The 19516-nt window shown below is 37.6% G+C and overlaps 1 protein-coding gene across 1 annotated transcript in view; it reads right to left on the bottom strand.

Annotated features, from left to right (window-relative positions):
• gucy2ca (guanylate cyclase 2Ca) overlaps positions 1-19516 on the bottom strand; it is a 40541-nt gene that overhangs the window by 941 nt on the left and 20084 nt on the right. Inside the window, exons 15-25 of the mRNA XM_079615642.1 lie at positions 17219-17323; positions 17038-17124; positions 9919-10051; positions 8693-8830; positions 8067-8155; positions 4346-4437; positions 4113-4271; positions 2431-2623; positions 1582-1756; positions 1231-1329; positions 1054-1148 (exon numbers count right to left, since the gene is read on the bottom strand). Coding sequence (XP_079471768.1) covers positions 1054-1148; positions 1231-1329; positions 1582-1756; positions 2431-2623; positions 4113-4271; positions 4346-4437; positions 8067-8155; positions 8693-8830; positions 9919-10051; positions 17038-17124; positions 17219-17323 — 1365 coding nt within the window. The remainder of the gene's footprint in view (positions 1-1053; positions 1149-1230; positions 1330-1581; positions 1757-2430; positions 2624-4112; positions 4272-4345; positions 4438-8066; positions 8156-8692; positions 8831-9918; positions 10052-17037; positions 17125-17218; positions 17324-19516) is intronic.

A 19516-nucleotide genomic window follows, 5' to 3' on the forward strand; every position in this document is an offset into this window, starting at 1 on the left:
GCTTGCGATTGGTTCAAAGCTGAAATAAGAGCCTGCGATTGGACAGAATCTGAAATGAGAGTCTGTGATTGGATGGAGGGTGAAATAAGAGCCTTCGATTGGCCAGAATCTGAAATAAGAACCTGTGATTGGTTGGAAGCTGAATTGCATAATGTCAATGGACAGAATCTGAAATAAGAGCCTGCGATTGGATAAAAGCTGAAATAATTGTCTGCGATTGGCCAGAAGCTGAAATGAGAGCCTGCAATTGGACAGAATCTGAAATAAGAGCCTGTGATTTGTTAAAAGCTGAAATGAGAGCCTGCGATTGAACGGAAGCTTAAATGAGAGCCTGCGATTGGTTGGAAGCTGAAAATAAGAGCCTGTGATTGGTTGGAGGCTGAAATAAGAGCCTGTGATTGGTTGGAGGCTGAAATAAGAGCCTGCGATTGGCTGGAAGCTGAAAATAAGAGCATGTGATTGGTTGGAGGCTGAAATAAGAGCCTGCGATTGGCTGGAGGCTGAAATAAGAGCCTGCGATTGGCTGGAAGCTGAAAATAAGAGCATGTGATTGGTTGGAGGCTGAAATAAGAGCCTGCGATTGGCTGGAGGCTGAAATAAGAGCCTGCGATTGGTTGGAAGCTGAAATAAGAGCCTGTGATTGGTTGGAGGCTGAAATAAGAGCCTTTGATTGGCTGGAGGCTGAAATAAGAGCCTGCGATTGGTTGGAGGCTGAAAAAAGAGCCTGTGATTGGCTGGAGGCTGAAATAAGAGCATGTGATTGGTTGGAGGCTGAAATAAGAGCCTGCGATTGGCTGGAGGCTGAAATAAGAGCCTGCAATTGGCTGGAGGCTGAAATAAGAGCCTGCGATTGGTTGGAGGCTGAAAAAAGAGCCTGCGATTGGCTGGAGGCTGAAATAAGAGCCTGCGATTGGTTGGAAGCTGAAATAAGAGCATGTGATAGGTTAGAAGCTGAAAAGAGAGCCTGCGATTGGCCGGAAGCTGAAATGAGACCCTGCGATTGGCCAGAAGCTGAAATGAGACCCTGTGATTGGCTGACATCTCTCCTCTCACCTTCAGGTGTGTTTCTCCTCGGCGCTCGCACTCAAACTGACAGTCGGTTCGGTGCAGGATCTGGATGGTCGACTCGCTCACGTGAATCCTCAGAGCTGGAAAACACATCAGCTGCTTCACTGAAGAGTGTGTTTTTGTATGCGAGTATATGTGAATGTGTGTGTGTTTGTGTCTTACGCAGGCCCGTAGACTCCATACGTGACGCCGTGTTGACCGTATCTCCAAACAGACAGTAACGTGGCATCTTATTACCCACCACACCTGCCGCACATGGACCTACACACACACACACACACACACACACACACACACACACACACACACACACACGACTAGTAAGAGTTACACTAACTGTGCATTATAGTCATGTGTCTATTTACCAAAATGTATAATTGATATTTGAATGATTTTTGGCTGATTTATGGATTTGACCAGTAGGTGTCGCTGCCACAAGACGTTGCAGGAATGATTTCTAGTAAGTTTCCCGAATAACATCATCTCAGTTCTCTTCTTCCGGTGTGTCTGTACCTGAATGGATCCCGATACGGATCCACAGTGGGATTCCCGGCAGGTGTCTGAGCTGGAACGTCCCCATGAACTCCAGGATGTCCAGAGCCATGAGACAGATGTCCACCGCGTGTCTGTTCCCGTTGCGTTTCGGCAGACCGGACGCCACCATGTACGCGTCACCGATGGTCTCCACCTGAACACGAAAATTTAATCACATTCTGCCTGTCATGTTTTTTTTTATATATATATATATATATATATATATATATATATATATATATATATAATATATAATTAATATACAAATATACAGTCAAACCAAAAATTATTCAGACACCAGATATAATTTTTTATGTTTTTTTTTTTACTAGTGGGTGCAGGACACAGTAGTTAATTTTATGTAAGTGAGGATAGCAAAATAAAGTAAACTGTGGCATATTATACCCAAAAAGTCTTCATACAATGGACTACCAGTAAAATTTATAAAGATTTGGGAGCAAAAATGTTTGAGACACTTTGACCTGACCATGTTTTGCTTTACAGTCTTTTCTTTAATTGCTAATGCTCTTTTTACACACAGACAATGAAGCATTGCTTGGTCATTGGTTGAGCTAAACTGGTATTGTCTAATTGTGTAGTTAAATTTACCAGCTGACAGATATTCAACATAATTTATGTGTGAGACAGTCTAACAGAAGGATGAACATATTTGAACATAAGGATGACAAGAAGGTTCTTGTCATATTTTATTACTATTTTCTAACCTATAGCGAATCAACTGTGACAATGTGAGAAATGTTGATGGTGTCTGAATAAAGTTTGGTTTGACTGTATATTTTTGTAAATAATAAATCATTAAAAGTGTGCCTTGTAGACGTCGTGGTGGTCGAGGATGCTGTCGAAGTTCTTGTAGATGTCGTTGAGCATGTCCACCACCTCCATGGGTGTGCTGTGGTGGCACAGGGTGGTGAAGCCCACGATGTCGCTGAAGTAGATGGTGACCTCGTCGTACAGCTCGGGCTCCACGCGCCCCGTCTCCTTCAGGGAGCGCACCACCGGCCTGTGTGAGAGACAGTCTGACGCTCAGAACACACACACACGGGTTTGAGACGCTTTATCACGTCACATCTGCTGCTTGCCCAACTGCTATGTGTTTGCAAGAGTCCTAAGTAGCTGCTAGCTGCAATGTGGTTGCTAGGGCATTGCTATGTGGTTGCTAGGCAGTTTTTAGGATGTCCTGTGTGGTTGCTAGCATGTTGCTAGACAGTTACTACGGCATCACTATATGGTTGCTAGGGCATTGCTATGTGGTTGCTATAGGCAGATGCTAGGTTGTCTTGTGTGGTTGCTAGCATGTTGCTAGGCAGTTACTACGGCATAACTATGTGGTTGCTAGAGCATTGCTATGTGGTTGCTAGGCAGTTTTTAGGATGTCCTGTGTGGTTGCAAGCATGTTGCTATACAGTTACTACGGCATCACTATGTGGTTGCTAGGGCATTGCTATGTGATTGTTAGACAGTTGCTAGGATTTCCTGTGTGGTTACTAGCATGTTGCTAGGCAGTTACTATGGCATGTGGTTGATAGGGCATTGCTTTGAGTTTGCTAAGAAGTTGCTAGACAATTGCTATGTGGTTTCTAGGGCATTGTTATGTGGTTGATAGGCAGTTGCTAGGGTGTTCTGGGTGGTTGCTGGGGTGTTGCTATGTGGTTGCTAGGGTATTTCTATGTAGTTGCTAGGGTATTTCTAGGACATTGGTATGAGGTTGATGGGCAGCTGTTAGGACATTGCTATTTTGTTGCTAGGCAGTTGCTAGTGTGTCATGGGGGGTTGCTAGGGCATTGTTATGTTTGCTAGGCATTTGCTAAAGCATTTATATGTAGTTGCTAGGCAGTTGACATGACATTACTATATTTTTTTGCTGGGCAGTTGTTAGGACATTTTTGTTTTTGTTGCTAGGAGGTTGCTAGTGTATTGCTAGGATTGTCTGGGTGATTGTAAGGGTGTTAATAGACAGTTGCTAGGGCATTGGTATATATTGCTTGGCAGTTGCTAGGGTGTTCTGTGTGGTTGCTGGGGTGTTACTAGGACATCGCTATGAGATTACTGGGCAGTTGTTAGGACATTGCTATTTTTGTTGCTAGGCAGTTGCTAGTGTGTCATGGGTGGTTGTTAGGGTGTTCTTTAGGCAGTTGCTAGGGCATCTCTATGTGAATGCCAGTCAATTTCTATGGTGTCGCTATGCATTTGCTAAGGAATTGCTTGGTGGTTGCTAGAATATCCTGGGTGATTGCCAATATGTTGCTAGGCAGTTGCTAGGATCATCTGGGTGGTTGGGGTGTTGCTAGGAAGTTACTAGGGCATCACTTTGACTTTGCTAGGGCATTGCTTTGTGATTGCTAGGCAGTTGCTAAAATATCCTGGATGATTGCTAATGTGTTGCTAGGCAGTTGCAAGGATCTTCTGGGTGGTTGCTAGGGTGTTGCTAAGCAGTTGCTAGGGTGTTCTCAGTGGGAGTTAGCTGTACATGAAGTGTGTGTGTGTCTGACCCCGGCAGCAGCATGAAGTTAAGCTGATCGGCCCGGTCTCTCTCGGCCTTGTACAGGGCCGTTCTCTCCTCCACCAGGTGCTCCAGGTTCCTGGAGTACATCTGCAGCCGGCGGATCAGGTTGTCCATGTAGCTGGCGTTGGCCTGGTTATGAAAGTTACTGCAGAAACACACACCAGCACGTCAGCATGTGCTCCCGACTCGGGTTAAACGCGAGCGACGTCATTCACACACCTGAAGATCTTCCCCAGAGCGCCCTCGATCCGCTTGAAGTCCGGACGCTTCTCTGGATCCTCCTCCCAGCAGCTCTTGATCAGCACGAACAGCTACAAAAATAAGTGCTGTTTACATTTCAATATATTTCACATTTCAACAACATAGTTCAAATCAGCAATACAATCTGACATTAACTATTTCATAAATGAAATGTTTCTTGCACAGAAATAGCGGTAAAAACATTTATTTTAGCTTCGTCCAGCCAATACACGCATGCAGTCCTACAAGCTCGGATATACTTCAAGCTGGTGTGACGTCATTTCTCAGTTCGCCAAATTGAACTTTCCGGAAAAAAACGTTTGCTCCGGCTGGTATAAACCTTCAAACTCCCATTGGTCCGTGGCGATGATGTAATAGGTGGGTGTGGCTCTGAGGCTCCGCCTTCTTTGAAGTGTAAAGTCCTTGCACACGGAGTCCGAAATTCAAAATTTTCGCACGTTAAAAAATAAATACGACCTCACGTTATGTCAATCAAAACATATTTCGAAACTTTCGTCCGTCCTAAAAACATTCGGAACGGGTTCGATTTTCTGCGTTTTTCGCATCCGTAACAAGCATTTGAATGCTGTTTTGACAATTCAGAGTCACCGAATAATGGATACGAAAAAACGCATGCGAAAATTTCAGACTCAGTGTGCAAAGACCTTAAATCTTATCTGTACTTTTCTTCTGTTCAGTCCGTCGAGGTCAGACGTGAGTAAAAACATGAACGTAAAATCGCTTTATAGTAGAAAATGAGCTTGTAATTCTAATCAAAATTGACAGTTGGTTCACTGACAGTTTTTTCATATTTAATACTGTAAAGCTGCTGCTTTAAAGCAATATATTGTATAAAGTGCTGTATAAATAAATGTGACTGAAGTGCTGAGTTGCAGAGCTGGCACTAACATATCCACATCGCTATGATCAGATGCTTTCTTAACTGCTGTTTTCTCACCGCTGTCATTTTGTGTTTATTTTGTTATTATTTTATTTTGTTGTGTATTAATACATTTTTAGCTAACTGCGATATGTACATTTCAGAAATACATAACTTAGACAGTTACCTCTGATAACATATCACTCTAAAATGTATTGTGGACTCATTTTCTAAATTTTCTGTAAAGCTGCTTTAAAACGCATAGTTTTTCATGTCAATACGAAACACATCGTATTGTGAAAAGCGCTATACAAATAAATGTGAAAACATTTTTTATTATTACATATTCATCTAAACGTCGCTGTCAGCAGTGTGAACGACGTCTGGGTATTTTTCAAACTTCTTTTTCCCCTAGCACCGGTTACTATGGCAACAGTGTATTTTTGTTCTTCACTTAGGCCCTAAGCGAATAACAAAAACAAACTGTTGCCATAGTAACCGGTGCTTCGAACAGCAGCCGCAGTGACACGATTGGCTGTTTTATTTAGAAGGCGGGGCTTCGTTTGCTAGAGCTGCAATATTTGGGTGTTTCAGTTTCTCCCATTCTTAATAGTAACACAAGTGAACCGTTTTTTTGTATGTACACTGTTAGCCCTTACTGTAGAAAAAGCCCACATTCTTACAATATCATACCATTTTCCATTAAAACAGTAATATACAGGAATATACCTACAGGAATATACTGTGAATTAACAGGACTCAAAGTCGACACTCAGAGGCTGTGTTCCCAATCACACCCTATACCCTCATTCACTATTCCCTACATTAGTTCACTAATATAGTCCACTTGAATGAAAAGAAGTGAGTGAATTGAGACACTGATGAACACCTGATAAGCAGAATCACTGAAGGACGGAGAAACAAGAACAGAAAAAAGAGAAACACAAGAAATACAACTGACTTCCAGCCACACTGAGTGTGAAACCAGTTTAACATTATTTATTTCAAGTTCTTGTTGAGAATGAACAGGGATTTAGTTAATAATAAAGTTTATTAACATCATGTCACCATGATGGAGATCCGTATTTGCTTTAGTTGGTCTCTTGTACCTTAACTCGAAGACTTCGTTCATTAATCTCTCTTCGGCTGCTGAAACAGTGAGTGTATAAAGCACATTTGTTACAGCAAGAAAAAGTCAAGGGGAAGTTGATCAGGAGTTTTTGGTTTTGTGATTTCAAAATCATACATGATTTATTGCTTTTTAACATATTTGAGCTGTGAATTTCTGGTTTAATACCATATATCTGATAATCTACAACATGACATACAGCAATATTTCTGAAATCAGGTCAACTGAATTTTTTTAAATCATATAGTGCATTAAAATTGTATTAACTCCTGCTTGACTCTGACACACACAAGACATCAACAATCATCATATGAATCTCAACAATGGTGATGATCAAAAGTTTCATGTCGCAATGCATGCTGGGTACCAGGATAGTATAAAACTCTCAGCATGCTCTGCTGCATGAATAATAATTAAAAATATATTCCTACCATTGTTGAGATACATGTTCTAATTTGTGATATCTCTGTGTTTCTACAAGACAGTGTAGCTCTTTTATTTTTGGTTAAGCATGTGTTACAGATAAATTAGTCATTGTTGCTGTTGTTTCACAGTGGTGGTAACGTAACACTTTTGATTGAGAATTAAACTCTGAATGAGTGAGAACTAACTTCTTAGTGAATGGACAGGCCACATAATGATTTTGTCATGACAGTGAATATAACCACAATCATCCACGAACTGTGTGTGTGCACAAGTGTGACTTGCAAAAACACAGCTCAAGCAGCAAGAGAAAACATAATGATTTAGCATCAGCAACCCAACTAAAGCAAACACTGATCTCTATAATGGTAACTTCAAATCAAACATTTTCAATTAAACATCTCAACAACTACTTCTGTAGATGGATGACAGAAATAAAGTCATACTGGTTAATAATACGTGTAATAATGTGTAATGGCTGGAAGTCAGTTGTAGTTCTTGTGTTTCTCTATTTTCTGTTCGTGTGTTCCTCTTTCCTTCAGCGATTCTGCTTGTTAACAGCAGGTGTTCATCACTAATGCTCAACAATCACTTACATATTCACTTAATGATCTTAATGATCTCACTGCAACACTGCGTCAATGTTACTTTTTACTCTTTGTAGTGTGGATTTTCCTGTGGGGTTGAAAGGGTTAACAGTGTAAGATAAAAAGACACACCCACAAAATGTATTTTAACAGTAATAAACTGTAAGTTATAAAACAGGTTTATACTGGCAACACTGTTGCCAGTAGTTTACTGTAAAATTTTGTTTTTTGGGTCACCATTGTGCTGAAGAGTAGAGCCTGTGCTTCAGTCCAGCAGAAGATCTAGAAGCATCGATGATACGCTGCATGTTGCTTTATTTAACAGAATGTAATTGCTGGTTCAGTGGAAATCTTTTTATGTACTTAAGTTTTTTAATGGTTTCTAATGGAAGTTCTTAACTCTTTTCTCACATTATTAATGCATTACACATTTTAGTTTTACACATTTAAATTACAGTTGGTCAGTTTAAGGCAGTCGGTTTCTGCAAGTAAAATTAGTTTTAAGTCAAATTTTAATTTAGTGCATTTTACAGTAACAAAGTGTATAATACAGTAAAGGACTGTACAAATAACAGTAAATTACTGGCAACAGTGTTGCCAGTATTTTACTGTAAAAAAACCCGGTAAGGTCTAACAGTGTACTGTGTAGTGTTTTGAAGTATGTCTGTGGTGTAAAGGTACCTCTGCTTCAGTTTCTCCAACGGACTCAAAACTCAGATCCGGTCGGAAGACGTTTGGGCCCCGTGGACACTGAACGCGGTAGATTTTCTCTAGAAGAGAAAAGACGAACAGCACACACAGAGAAAAAAAAGAGTGAGAAACAGATGTCTTTTATAGATATAGATTTATAGAGCTCACCAAATGTTCCTTTATGTCAGTGATTCCCAAACGTTTTTTTTTTATAATTACCCTCTTGACCTAAAATATTTTCTAGAAGTCATCCTGAGATTTTAAGTTCAACAATTTATTAGTTTAAACGTTTATCAATTTTATTTGTTTATTATATATAAACTATATAATCATAAAAATAAGTATACTTAAATCTCTGTACTTAAGGAAGTACTCTACTTAATTAATATAAATGTAATATATATATATATATAAAAAATTAAATATTTATTTTAATTATTATAATTATAAGCTTTCTTAACTAGAACAACATGGTCGGTCGATGGTCATGGGTTCGATTCCCAGGGAACGCACAAACTGCAAAGTAAGTCGCTTTGCACACGAGCATCAGCTAAAGGCACAATATGTACTCTCCACATGTATAAGATAAGCGAAGTCTCTGTGATGTGTGTTTGCACCTGCCGTATCGGAGCAGCAGCTGGTGTGAAACGGGCTCTTCCTCAGGATGATCTCCTGCGAGATGATGGCAAAACTGTAGACGTCGCCCTTCTGAGAGATTCCCTGAACACGCATGTGCTCCGGCGCCGTCCACAGGTCTGACACAGAGAAAAACTTTAGTTATTTTCTTGACATGTTTTCAGTGACTTAAAGAGACTCTTAATGTTAATCTGACACTCCACAAACTGTCTGAACAGAGCCCATATTCTGCCCTTTTAAGTCTTGATGTTGTTTTTAGCTCTACTAGAACAGTTTTCCTGCTTAATGTTGATTATTTTCCTCATATTCTCCATAGTTGCGGCTCCTCTCTTCCCAGTCTGTCAGTACCTGTACGTTCACACCGCCGCCGGCGAGAGCGGCAAAATTCGCTCTCGCCGCCCTGCCATCGACGCCGTGAGATTCGTGGACGCTCCGACAAGTCGTACAATAACGGGAAACCCGCAACAGAAATAATTAACTTTTCCTCCGTTTTGCTTAGGAACTAATGTGGTCGGAGCCAAAGTTTACAGGATTGTGTTCTCTGGTATCCTCTCAGGCGGAGGACTTCTACATTCCGATTGGTTGCCGCCGAACCGCGTCATAGCTTATTACCATAAAGTTGACTTGATTTCAACTCTTCTCGCCGCTCTCGCCGTCCAAGACGCGCCGCGCCGCCCTCGCCGGAGCTCGCCGCCGGCTCTCATTGAAAATTAATGGCTTCCGGCCACTTTGACGCTCTCGCCGCCTGCGGTGTGAACGTACAGTAACGCTCTGTTTAGTTCCTGTCTCTATGAAGCCCGTCCTTCTGAAAAGCACACTGTGCTCTGATTGGTCGGCTGAATCAATGTGTTGTGATTGGTCGAGCGCTTCGAGTGTGTTTGGGAAATGTCCCGCCCCTAATTACCATAACCGCAAGTTTAATACACTACTAACTAACTCAACTAGGCCCCGCTTCTTTATTCGCCGCATTAATTATTTAAATGAGGAATATTGTGAAGAAACTCAAGACTACAATGGGGTCGTTTCAGGAGTTCAGAAACACTGACACTGATATAGAGAACGACTAAGAGCTTTTTCATGCTCAAACAGCAACATTACACACTAAAGAAAGATGAAAAAAGCAGAATAGGTGCTCTGTAATGTGACTGTCTATAGTTATACGCATGTGTAATATGTCAGTAGAGGAACAGGAAGTGATGTGGCGGACCTTTCCCGGGCGTGAGGATGGTGTTGCAGCCGAAGTCGGTGATCTTCACCACCATGCGATTGTCCACCACACAGTTGGTGGATTTCAGCCGGCCGTGAACGCCGACGTTACTGGAGTGCAGGTACGACATGCCCTGACACACACACACGTGATGATGTCAGCAGAGGGCAAAGGTCAAAACAGAAGCACCAAAACATTGACTGCTTCCAAACTTTGATTATACGTCCTATAAGCATTATTATATTTCTGAAAATGTCTCTTTAAGCTGAACTTTGAGATGCTCACACTGATTTGTACTCTAAATAGCATATATATATATATATATATATACTGTATATATACAGGGTCTAAAGGTAACGGTAAAAATCTGAGTTGACGAGCGTGTGAAATGGTCTCACTCATAGTTGGCCGGTAACAATTTTTATGAATTCTGACAATGCATGAACAAACGTGAACGGCGCTTCGGGACAGTTGACGGACCAGCGCTTCATCGTAACGAAAGTTTAAGCCTTGACACTTTTCAAGAAGACGAGAAAGGGAGCTCATTTTGTTTCTCCAAATTAATAGAATAGAAAAAATAATAATAATCTCTATATATTTTTTTTATATAAAATTAAAGCAACACCAAGTAGCTTTTGCTCTCGGGGTCCCCCTACAGTTGGGAAACAGTATTGTCTTCTACTACTGTCACAAAATCTGTCATGGTTTACACCAGTGGATATACGTGCATTTGTTGACAAGCCGATACCCCCGAACTCTGCCGAAGGAGTTATCACGTCTTGGGTTCAGACTGTTGCGTTGCGTGTGAAATGTCTTCATCACAGGTACAGTGGCATATGTCAGCATGTCATATTAATTTCATTTCATGGGTTTTATTTTTTTCAAACGCCAAAAGATTGCGTAGCTCACGTTTACAAGCCAGCGTCATTATAGTAGCCTATTGGCTACTGTTTTACATAATGGATATGCTAATTAAATTCAATGTTTGTGTGGTAGGTAATAGCCATATATCGTCAATATTATAATATCAAGCTACCATAGATGAATCTGCAAATTTGAAAAATCGATTTGCATTATAGCCTGAGGCAAGACACTTTCACCAGAAAAATAAATAAACAAACATGACTATCAGCCTGCAGTCATTAGGATAGTTATCCTAAAAGATGATTTTGTCCATCTAATCATTTAGCTATTACTAGTCCGACAGCATGACGGCCAAGTCAGCATCGGCTCCTCCTCCTCCTTTAGCTCACGCTGGACCAATATTGATCCTCGTCCGGACTTTGATTTTATCAATCTCCCTTTTCTCTTCTTAGTCTCCTCCGACAAAACCTCTGCCTTCTTCGGTTTAGTTGCTGCTTCGGCTGTGACAACAACATACAGACGCTATACCAGCCGGCAAACAAAGGCTAGTTGGGCTCTCACGTCCGAATTTGAGGAAGTGGTGGGGGAAGTGAGGTATGCCGTAAAGCAGTCGAATATTGCAGTTCTCTTTGTACTCTGGGTTACTATCCGAACCCTGAAGCTCCGTAGTGCCAGTAAACGCGACACAGACCCCGTCAGGCTCTGGCAGACGTGCCATTCAACCTACTGTAAGTCGACGTACCATCACAAGAGTCTTGGAAATATATTATGAAGGTTGAAAAACTAGTTGGTGTTGCTTTAATATAAAAAATTAATTCCTAAAAGAAAAATGAGAAATGTTCCCTTGTGAACTAAATGAAATAAAATAAGTTTACTTTTTAAAATATATTTTTGAATGGTTTAAGTTTTAGTTTACGATAATATTATGTTACGATAATAACGTAATGTGAATGTGTTCTTAAACTGTTGAAATAAACAAAATAAGTTGCATTGCATTTAAATATATTTAAGTTCATGTTTATTTTATTTCAAGTAATGAAAATGTATTTTAGTTTTTTGTTTTATATATTATACATATATAAAGTATATACCAGTACACTGTAAAAAATTGCGCTGTAAAATAACAGTAATCTACTGGCAGCTGTGGTTGCCAGCAAAGTACTGTTAATCTACAGCCCTCTACCGTTATTATACAGCTCTCCTTTTTTACAGCATGTTACTGTAAAAATACAATGGAGGGTAACTTGTATCATTTGGGAAACCGATTGCTTCAAACAGTTCAAGTTTAAAAACAAGTATTTAAACTGATAGTATTGTGAACTTCATTTGAGTCCACTGAAAATGAATATCTCTTAATATAATACTGCAAACATCTAATGTGTAATCGTGAATGAATTAAAAACATGACATTAACTAAAATCTTTGCAGTTAGCATTTAGCGAACAGTAGCACACATGTATGTGCTAAAGTATTTAGCAACGAGATTGTCACTGCATCAGCAGCTACAGTTACTGCGTTTAAATAAAGCAACGGGCAGCATAACATCTGTGTTACTCTGCTCATCGTTGACTGAACCACAGGCTCTACTCTCCAGCACAATGGTGACCCACAAAACTAATTAATTAAACTAAAAGATATCTCCTGTATCATCTTGTGCAAAACACATAAAACACTTCAGTTTAATATTTACTCTCTTTATCAGTTATTGACTTCGCAAAACTTTTTTCTATGAACTTTTACTAATATTTCAGTGAAATTAACTTATTTTGTTTAGTAAACCTGACTGTTAAATTTACAGAATATTGCTGTTTTTCCTTGATTTTACGGTAATCTACTGGCAGCTGTGGTTGCCAGTAAAATGCTGTTTTTCTACAGTTTTATGCCGTAAATTAATTTACAGTTGATTACCGTTAAATTACACTTCACTCTGTTTTTTTTTTTTATTTGACACATTTAACCCTTTAAACCCCACTGCAAAATCTTCAGTTTTAAATGAACACTTGTATGTCCACACTACAGGGTGTTGGAGTAACACTGAAGCAGTGTTGAAGTTAATTATATAATTCAGTGATTAATTAACTGATGATTGAGCATTAGTGATGAACACCTGACAAGGACAGAGGAACAACAAGAAGATAAAAAAGTGAAACACAAGAACTACAACTGACTTCAGCCACAGAAGACATAAAATCTCTGAAGATCTCAGCAGAGAAGGATTAAACAACTCTAAAAAATAGCATTACCAGCTTCACTTATTATTAACCAGATTGACTTAATTCATTTTTTCGTCTACTGAAATTCCTATTGAGAATTAACAGAGGTTTAGATGTTGTTTTGTTTCATTTGACATTACCATTATGGGGATCAGTGTTTGCTTTAGTTGGGCTCCTGACCCTTGACTTTAACATTAGTTTTTATTTGGCTGCTTTAACTGTGTATGTATAAAACAAATTTTTGTGGCAGAAGCAAAGCCAACAAAACTGAGATCAGGTGTTGCTGGTTATGTTTTGAACATTACATCATCACATAATGTTTGTCTCTCTGATCTCAATCAGTTTCTAATTACTTATCAAAAATGTGTTTTTTAACACAGTTTAATTTAATATTACTACACTGTGAAACTAACGCAAAAGACCAAGCAGTGCTATGCAATCGGTTGTGAAGGATTTTTAAACTCTTAATTCATAAAAAAATGTTGAACTATGGTTTCAGTTAGACAAACACAGACATCAAGAATCAGCCAATGAATCTCAACAATGGTGACAATCAACAAAAAAGATAACATAAAATCTGAACATCACAGAATACGCTACTAAAAGTCAATACAAAACCAACAGCAAAAATAAATGCAAAAAGTACAAATTAAAGAAAATAACCAGACAATTCAGCTGCATAATTTATTCATGCTGCAATGCATGCTGGGAGTGGTGGCTGATTTTTTTTTGTACTATGCTGGTACCCAACATGCATTGCAGCATAAAACTTCTGATTGTCACCATTGTTGAGATTCATACTCCGATTCTTGATGTCTGTGTGTGTGTGTCTAGCTGATCTGAAAATTCAAAATGTTCTTAGTATAAACTTTTTAAAATCCGTCATATTTTCTAAATGCCAAATTTCAGAAAAATATCATTCTGTAAAATCACAATAACACCAAAATCAAAAATATAAAACATCAATAATATTATTAGACAACAAATGAGATCAGTGAATTGGGCCACTATATGATGATTGAGACCATTATCAAACAGCCATAGTCATATGATACTGTATTCCTTCAGCTTTTTCGCCATAGCAAATGTATTATTAAGACACAGCTACCGCAGCCAAAGAAAAACTAATGTTTAAAGGTCAAGAGCCCAACTAAAGCAAACACTGATCACCATCATGGTAACATCAAATGAAAATAAAATGACATTAAACCTCTGCCACCTTTCAATAAGTCCTTCTGTAGATGTAAATAAAGTCAGGTTAGTAATAAGTGAATCTGGTAATGCTTTTTGTGGAGTTGTTTAATCCTCCTCTGCTAAGATCTTTTGCTAAGATTTTTCTGTCCCTCTTGTTCTGATAGAGGAGTGATTCTGATAGTTAACAGCAGGTGTTCCTCAGTGTCTCAATTAACTTCGAAAATTAACTGAATTAACTATGAAATTATTCACTCAGTCAAGTGGACTGTATTAGTGAACTAGGCAATAGTGAATGAGGGTATAGGGTGTGATTTGGGAACACAGCCTCTTAGTGTCGACTTTGAGCGCTGTTAATTCACAGTATATTCCTGTAGGCTAGTTTCTCGAAAACGACAAATATCACCCAGAAGGCATTTTTTTACGGTATATTACTGTTTTAATGAAAAACAGTATGTTACTGTAAAATTTGGCCGTTTTTTTACAGAATTTTTTTACAGTGTATGTCTGGAAACAGAAATGATATGCGTGACCTTTCTAGGCCATTCAGCTCAGATCTGCATTCTTGTTTACACACACACACACACACACACACACACACACACACACACACACGTTTACAGCAGATGTCATTCATGACGTGCACTGTTAGCCCTTACTGTAGAAAAAGCCCAAATTCTTACAATATCATACCATTTTCCATTAAAACAGTAATATACTGGAATATACCTACAGGAATATACTGTGAATTAACAGCGCTCAAAGTCGACACTCAGAGGCTGTTTTCCCAATCACACCCTATACCCTCATTCACTATTCTCTACACTAGTTCACTAATATAGTCCACTTGAATGAAAAGAAGTGAGTGAATTGAGACACTGATGAACACCTGATAAGCAGAATCACTGAAGGACAGAGAAACAAGAACAGAAAAAAGAGAAACACAATAACTACAACTGACTTCCAGCCACACTGAGTGTGAAACCAGTTTAACATTATTTCTTCCATACATGTACAAAAGTTATTGTTGAGAATGAACAGGGATTTAGTTTATAATAAAGTTTGTTGTCACCATGATGGAGATCAGTATTTGCTTTAGTTGGTCTCTTGTACCTTGACTTAAACATTTCTTCCATTCCTCTCTCTGGCTGCTGTAACAGTGAGTGTATAAAGCACATTTGTTACAGCAAGAGGAAGTTGATCAGGTGTTTTTGGTTTTGTGATGATGTCATGATCATCCATGAGTGAGTTTTTGCTATTTTTTTGTATATGAGCTATGAATTTGTGGGTTTAATATAATATATTTGGAAATCTATAACATGAAATCCAGCAATTTTGTCCATAATCAGGTCAACGGAAGAATTAAAATTGTATTAACTCCTGCTTGACTCAGGCACACACAGACATCAACAATCATCATATGAATCTCAACAATGGTGACGAGCAAAAGTTTCATGTCGCAATGCATGCTGGGTACTAGGATAGTATAAAACTCCCAGCATGCTCTGCTGCATGAATAATAATTTAAAAAAAATTATTCCCACCATTGTTGAGATTCATGTTCTAATTTGTGATATCTCTGTGTTTCAGTATTACAGTGTCGCTCTGTTATTATTGGTTATGCGTGTGTTAGAAATAAATTAGTCGTTGTTGTGGTTTCACAGTGGTGGTAACGTTAACACTTTTGATTGACAATTAAACTCTGAAAGAGTGAGAATTAACTTCTTAGTGAATGAACAGGCTATATGATGATTTGATCATAACCACAATCATTCACAAACTTTGTGTGTGCACAAGTGTGATTTGCAAAAACACAGCTCAAGCAGCAAGAGAAAAACTAATGTGTTAGCATCAGCATCCCAACTAAAGCAAACACTGATCTCTATAATGGTAACTTCAAATCAAACATTTTCAATTAAACATCTCAATAACTACTTCTGTAGATGTATAACAGAAATAAAGTCATACTGGTTAATAATAAGTGTAATAATGTGTTATGGCTGGAAGTCAGTTGTAGTTCTTGTGTTTCTCTATTTTCTGTTCTTGTGTTCTTCTTTCCTTCAGTGATTCTGCTTGTTAACAGCAGGTGTTCATCACGAATGCTCAACAATCACTTACATATTCTCTTAATGATCTCACTGCAACACTGCGGCAATGTTACTTTTTACTCTTTGTAGTGTGGATTTTCCTGTGGGGTTGAAAGGGTTAACAGTGTAAGATAAAAAGACACACCCACGAAAAGTATTTAAACAGTAATAAACTGTAAGTTATAAAACAGGGTTATACTGGCAACACTGTTGCCAGTAGTTTACTGTAAAATGTAGTTTTTTGGGTCACCATTGTGCTGAAGAGTAGAGCCTGTGCTTCAGTCCAGGAGAAGATCCAGAAACATCGATGATACGCTGCATGTTGCTTTATTTAACAGGCGGTGACTGACGGCTGGTCCAGTGGAAATCTTTTTATGTACCTAAGTTTAGTGGTTTCTAAGGAAAGTTCATAATACTCTTTGCTCACATTATTAATGCATTACACATATTAGTAAATACATTTAAATGTTGGTCAATTTAAGGCAGTCGGTTTCTGCAAGTGAAGTTAGTTTTAACTCGAGTTTTAATTTAGTGCATTTTACAGTAACAAACTGTATATTGCAGTAAAATACTGTAGATTACAGTAAAGAACTGTACAATTAACAGTAAATTACTGGCAACAGTGTTGCCAGTATTTTACTGTAAAAAAACCCGGTAAGGTCTAACAGTGTGAGGAGGTTTATGTTTCCATCTGTGATCCATCATAAAACCATCAACAAGTGTCCAAGTACATTTTAATAGACGGAGCACACACACACACTCACCTTTGCGATGTCGTACATGACGGAGATCTTGAACTCCAGATCCATAAAGCTCTCGTCGGGATACGAGATCTTATCGTTGAGCACACACTGACGGAACAAACACACACACAAGAGTCATGTGATGAAGATGAAGATGACGATGATGTTTGTCCTGTGATTTGTGAGTGTGAGACGCTTTTACCCGCAGCGACCCTCTCTCGCAGAACTCAAACACCCCGAACACGCCGCAGTCGAACTTCACCGTCCCGTAGAACTTGGTCAGGTTATAGTAGTCGATACGCAACAACTGACCGAGAGAGAGAGAAAACACACAATGACCAGGTCAGTCTCACAGACACATGTTCAACATGTCACCTTATAGAGAAAGAAAAAGAAGAAGAACAGATATTTTACAGATATATTTAAACAACAAATAGTTGCACTTTATTTTAAGGTGTCATTTGTTTCAGTGTAATTATATATTTAAGTACTGAGTAATATCAAGTACTTACTAAAGGGTTAGGGTAGAATTAGGATTTGGTTGAGGGTTAGTTGCATGTAATTATGCATAATTTATTACTATTACTATGGTAACTACATGCACTGTAAAAAATAAAACATAGATTGTATTTATATTTAATTAATTAAAATGAGGCAACAGATTACAAGCAATATTATTAATTAAATTTTACAAATTAGAATTGAGTAATAATTAATCAAATTGATTCATTAAATGTTAACCATTTAAAATGAGTAAAATTTACAAAATATATGTTATTGCCAACATTGAAGACACCTGATTTTAACAAGCAGAATCACTGAAGGAGAAAACCATAATTAAAGTCACCATTATGGAGATGAGTGTGTGTTTTAGTTGGGCTCTTCACCCTTAAATTATTAACTTTAAGTTTTTGTTTGGCTGCTGTACATGAGTTATAACAGCCAGATGAACAAACGGTGATCTGATGGTGTTGGTTGTGTTTTAACATATTCAATATTTCACAATCGTTTAATCTGATTTACTGAACTGTAATGGAGTCCAATTTGTGACTCAATTCAACTTTATTAACTATAGAAGTACTGGCCTAGTACACCATAATATTTTTAACTTTTTCAATGTAATCCAAATAATTTCTAAAAAGTTTCTCTTGTGCAAAAAAAAAAAAAAAAACGGACATCATGAATCAGCCTGTGAATCTCAACAATGGTGACATTTATAAAGCATGTTGCAGTGCATTCTGGGTTGCACCAATCAAAACTCATTCATGGCTCCCATCATGCATTGCTGCATGAATAAATAATGAGCTTATGATCAGAGGTTGTCACCATTGCTGAGATTCATACGCTAAATCTTGATGTCTGTTTGCGCCTAAAAAAACAACACATATATTTTTTATTATTATTGATTTGATCATTTGGATTTCATTGAAAAGGCTAATAATATTATGCAGCTAGAATTAATAAAATAAATTTAACTCATAAATTGGACTCTACATGAGATCAGTGATTCAAGTCAAATGATTGTGAAATTATGAAACACAACCAACACCATCAGATCATCATTCTATTTGTTCATCTGGCTGTTATAACTCATGTACAGCAGCCAAACAAAACTTAAAGTTATTAATTTAAGGGTGAAGAGCCCAACTAAAACACACACTCATCTCCATAATGGTGACTTTAATTATGGTTTTCTCCTTCAGTGATTCTGCTTGTTAACATCAGGTGTCTTCAATGTTGGCAATAACATATATTTTGTAAATTTTACTCATTTTAAATGGTTAACATTTAAGTAATTAATTTGATTAATTATTACTCAATTCTAATTTGTTAAATTTAATTAATAATTTTGCTTGTAATCTGTTGCCTCATTTTTATTAATTAAATATAAATAAAATCTATGTTTTATTTTTTACAGTGTAACATTTAAGGAATTAATTTGATTAATTATTACTCAATTCTAATTTGTTAAATTTAATTAATAATATTGCTTGTAATCTGTTGCCTCATTTTTATTAATTAAATATAAATAAAATCTATGTTTTATTTTTTACAGTGTAACATTTAAGGAATTAATTTGATTAATTATTACTCAATTCTAATTTGTAAAATTTAATTAATAATATTGCTTGTAATCTGTTGCCTCATTTTAATTAATTAAATATAAATGAAATCTATGTTTTATTTTTTACAGTGTGTAACATATGTGACAAGGACACTATAAAATAAATCGTTACCAAAAAAAACTGATAAAAATGACAAAAACACAACAGATTTCAACAGATTAGCACTTTTTTTTTTTTAAGTACCATGATCGTTTTAAAGAAATTGTATATATTAAGTAAAGAAATTACATTCGGAATAAAGAAAATGAAGCTTGTTTTTAACAAAATTAAAAAATTTTTTTTTTTTTGCATATTCTGTAATTTTCACAACACTTTCAGGATGTTTTTTTCTCTCTCTAATTCTAATTAGATTCTTGTTACTGTAATGCAGTAAT

The sequence above is a fragment of the Phoxinus phoxinus genome, assembly GCF_949152265.1.
Source record: "Phoxinus phoxinus genome assembly, chromosome: 1".
NCBI lineage: Eukaryota > Metazoa > Chordata > Actinopteri > Cypriniformes > Leuciscidae > Phoxinus > Phoxinus phoxinus.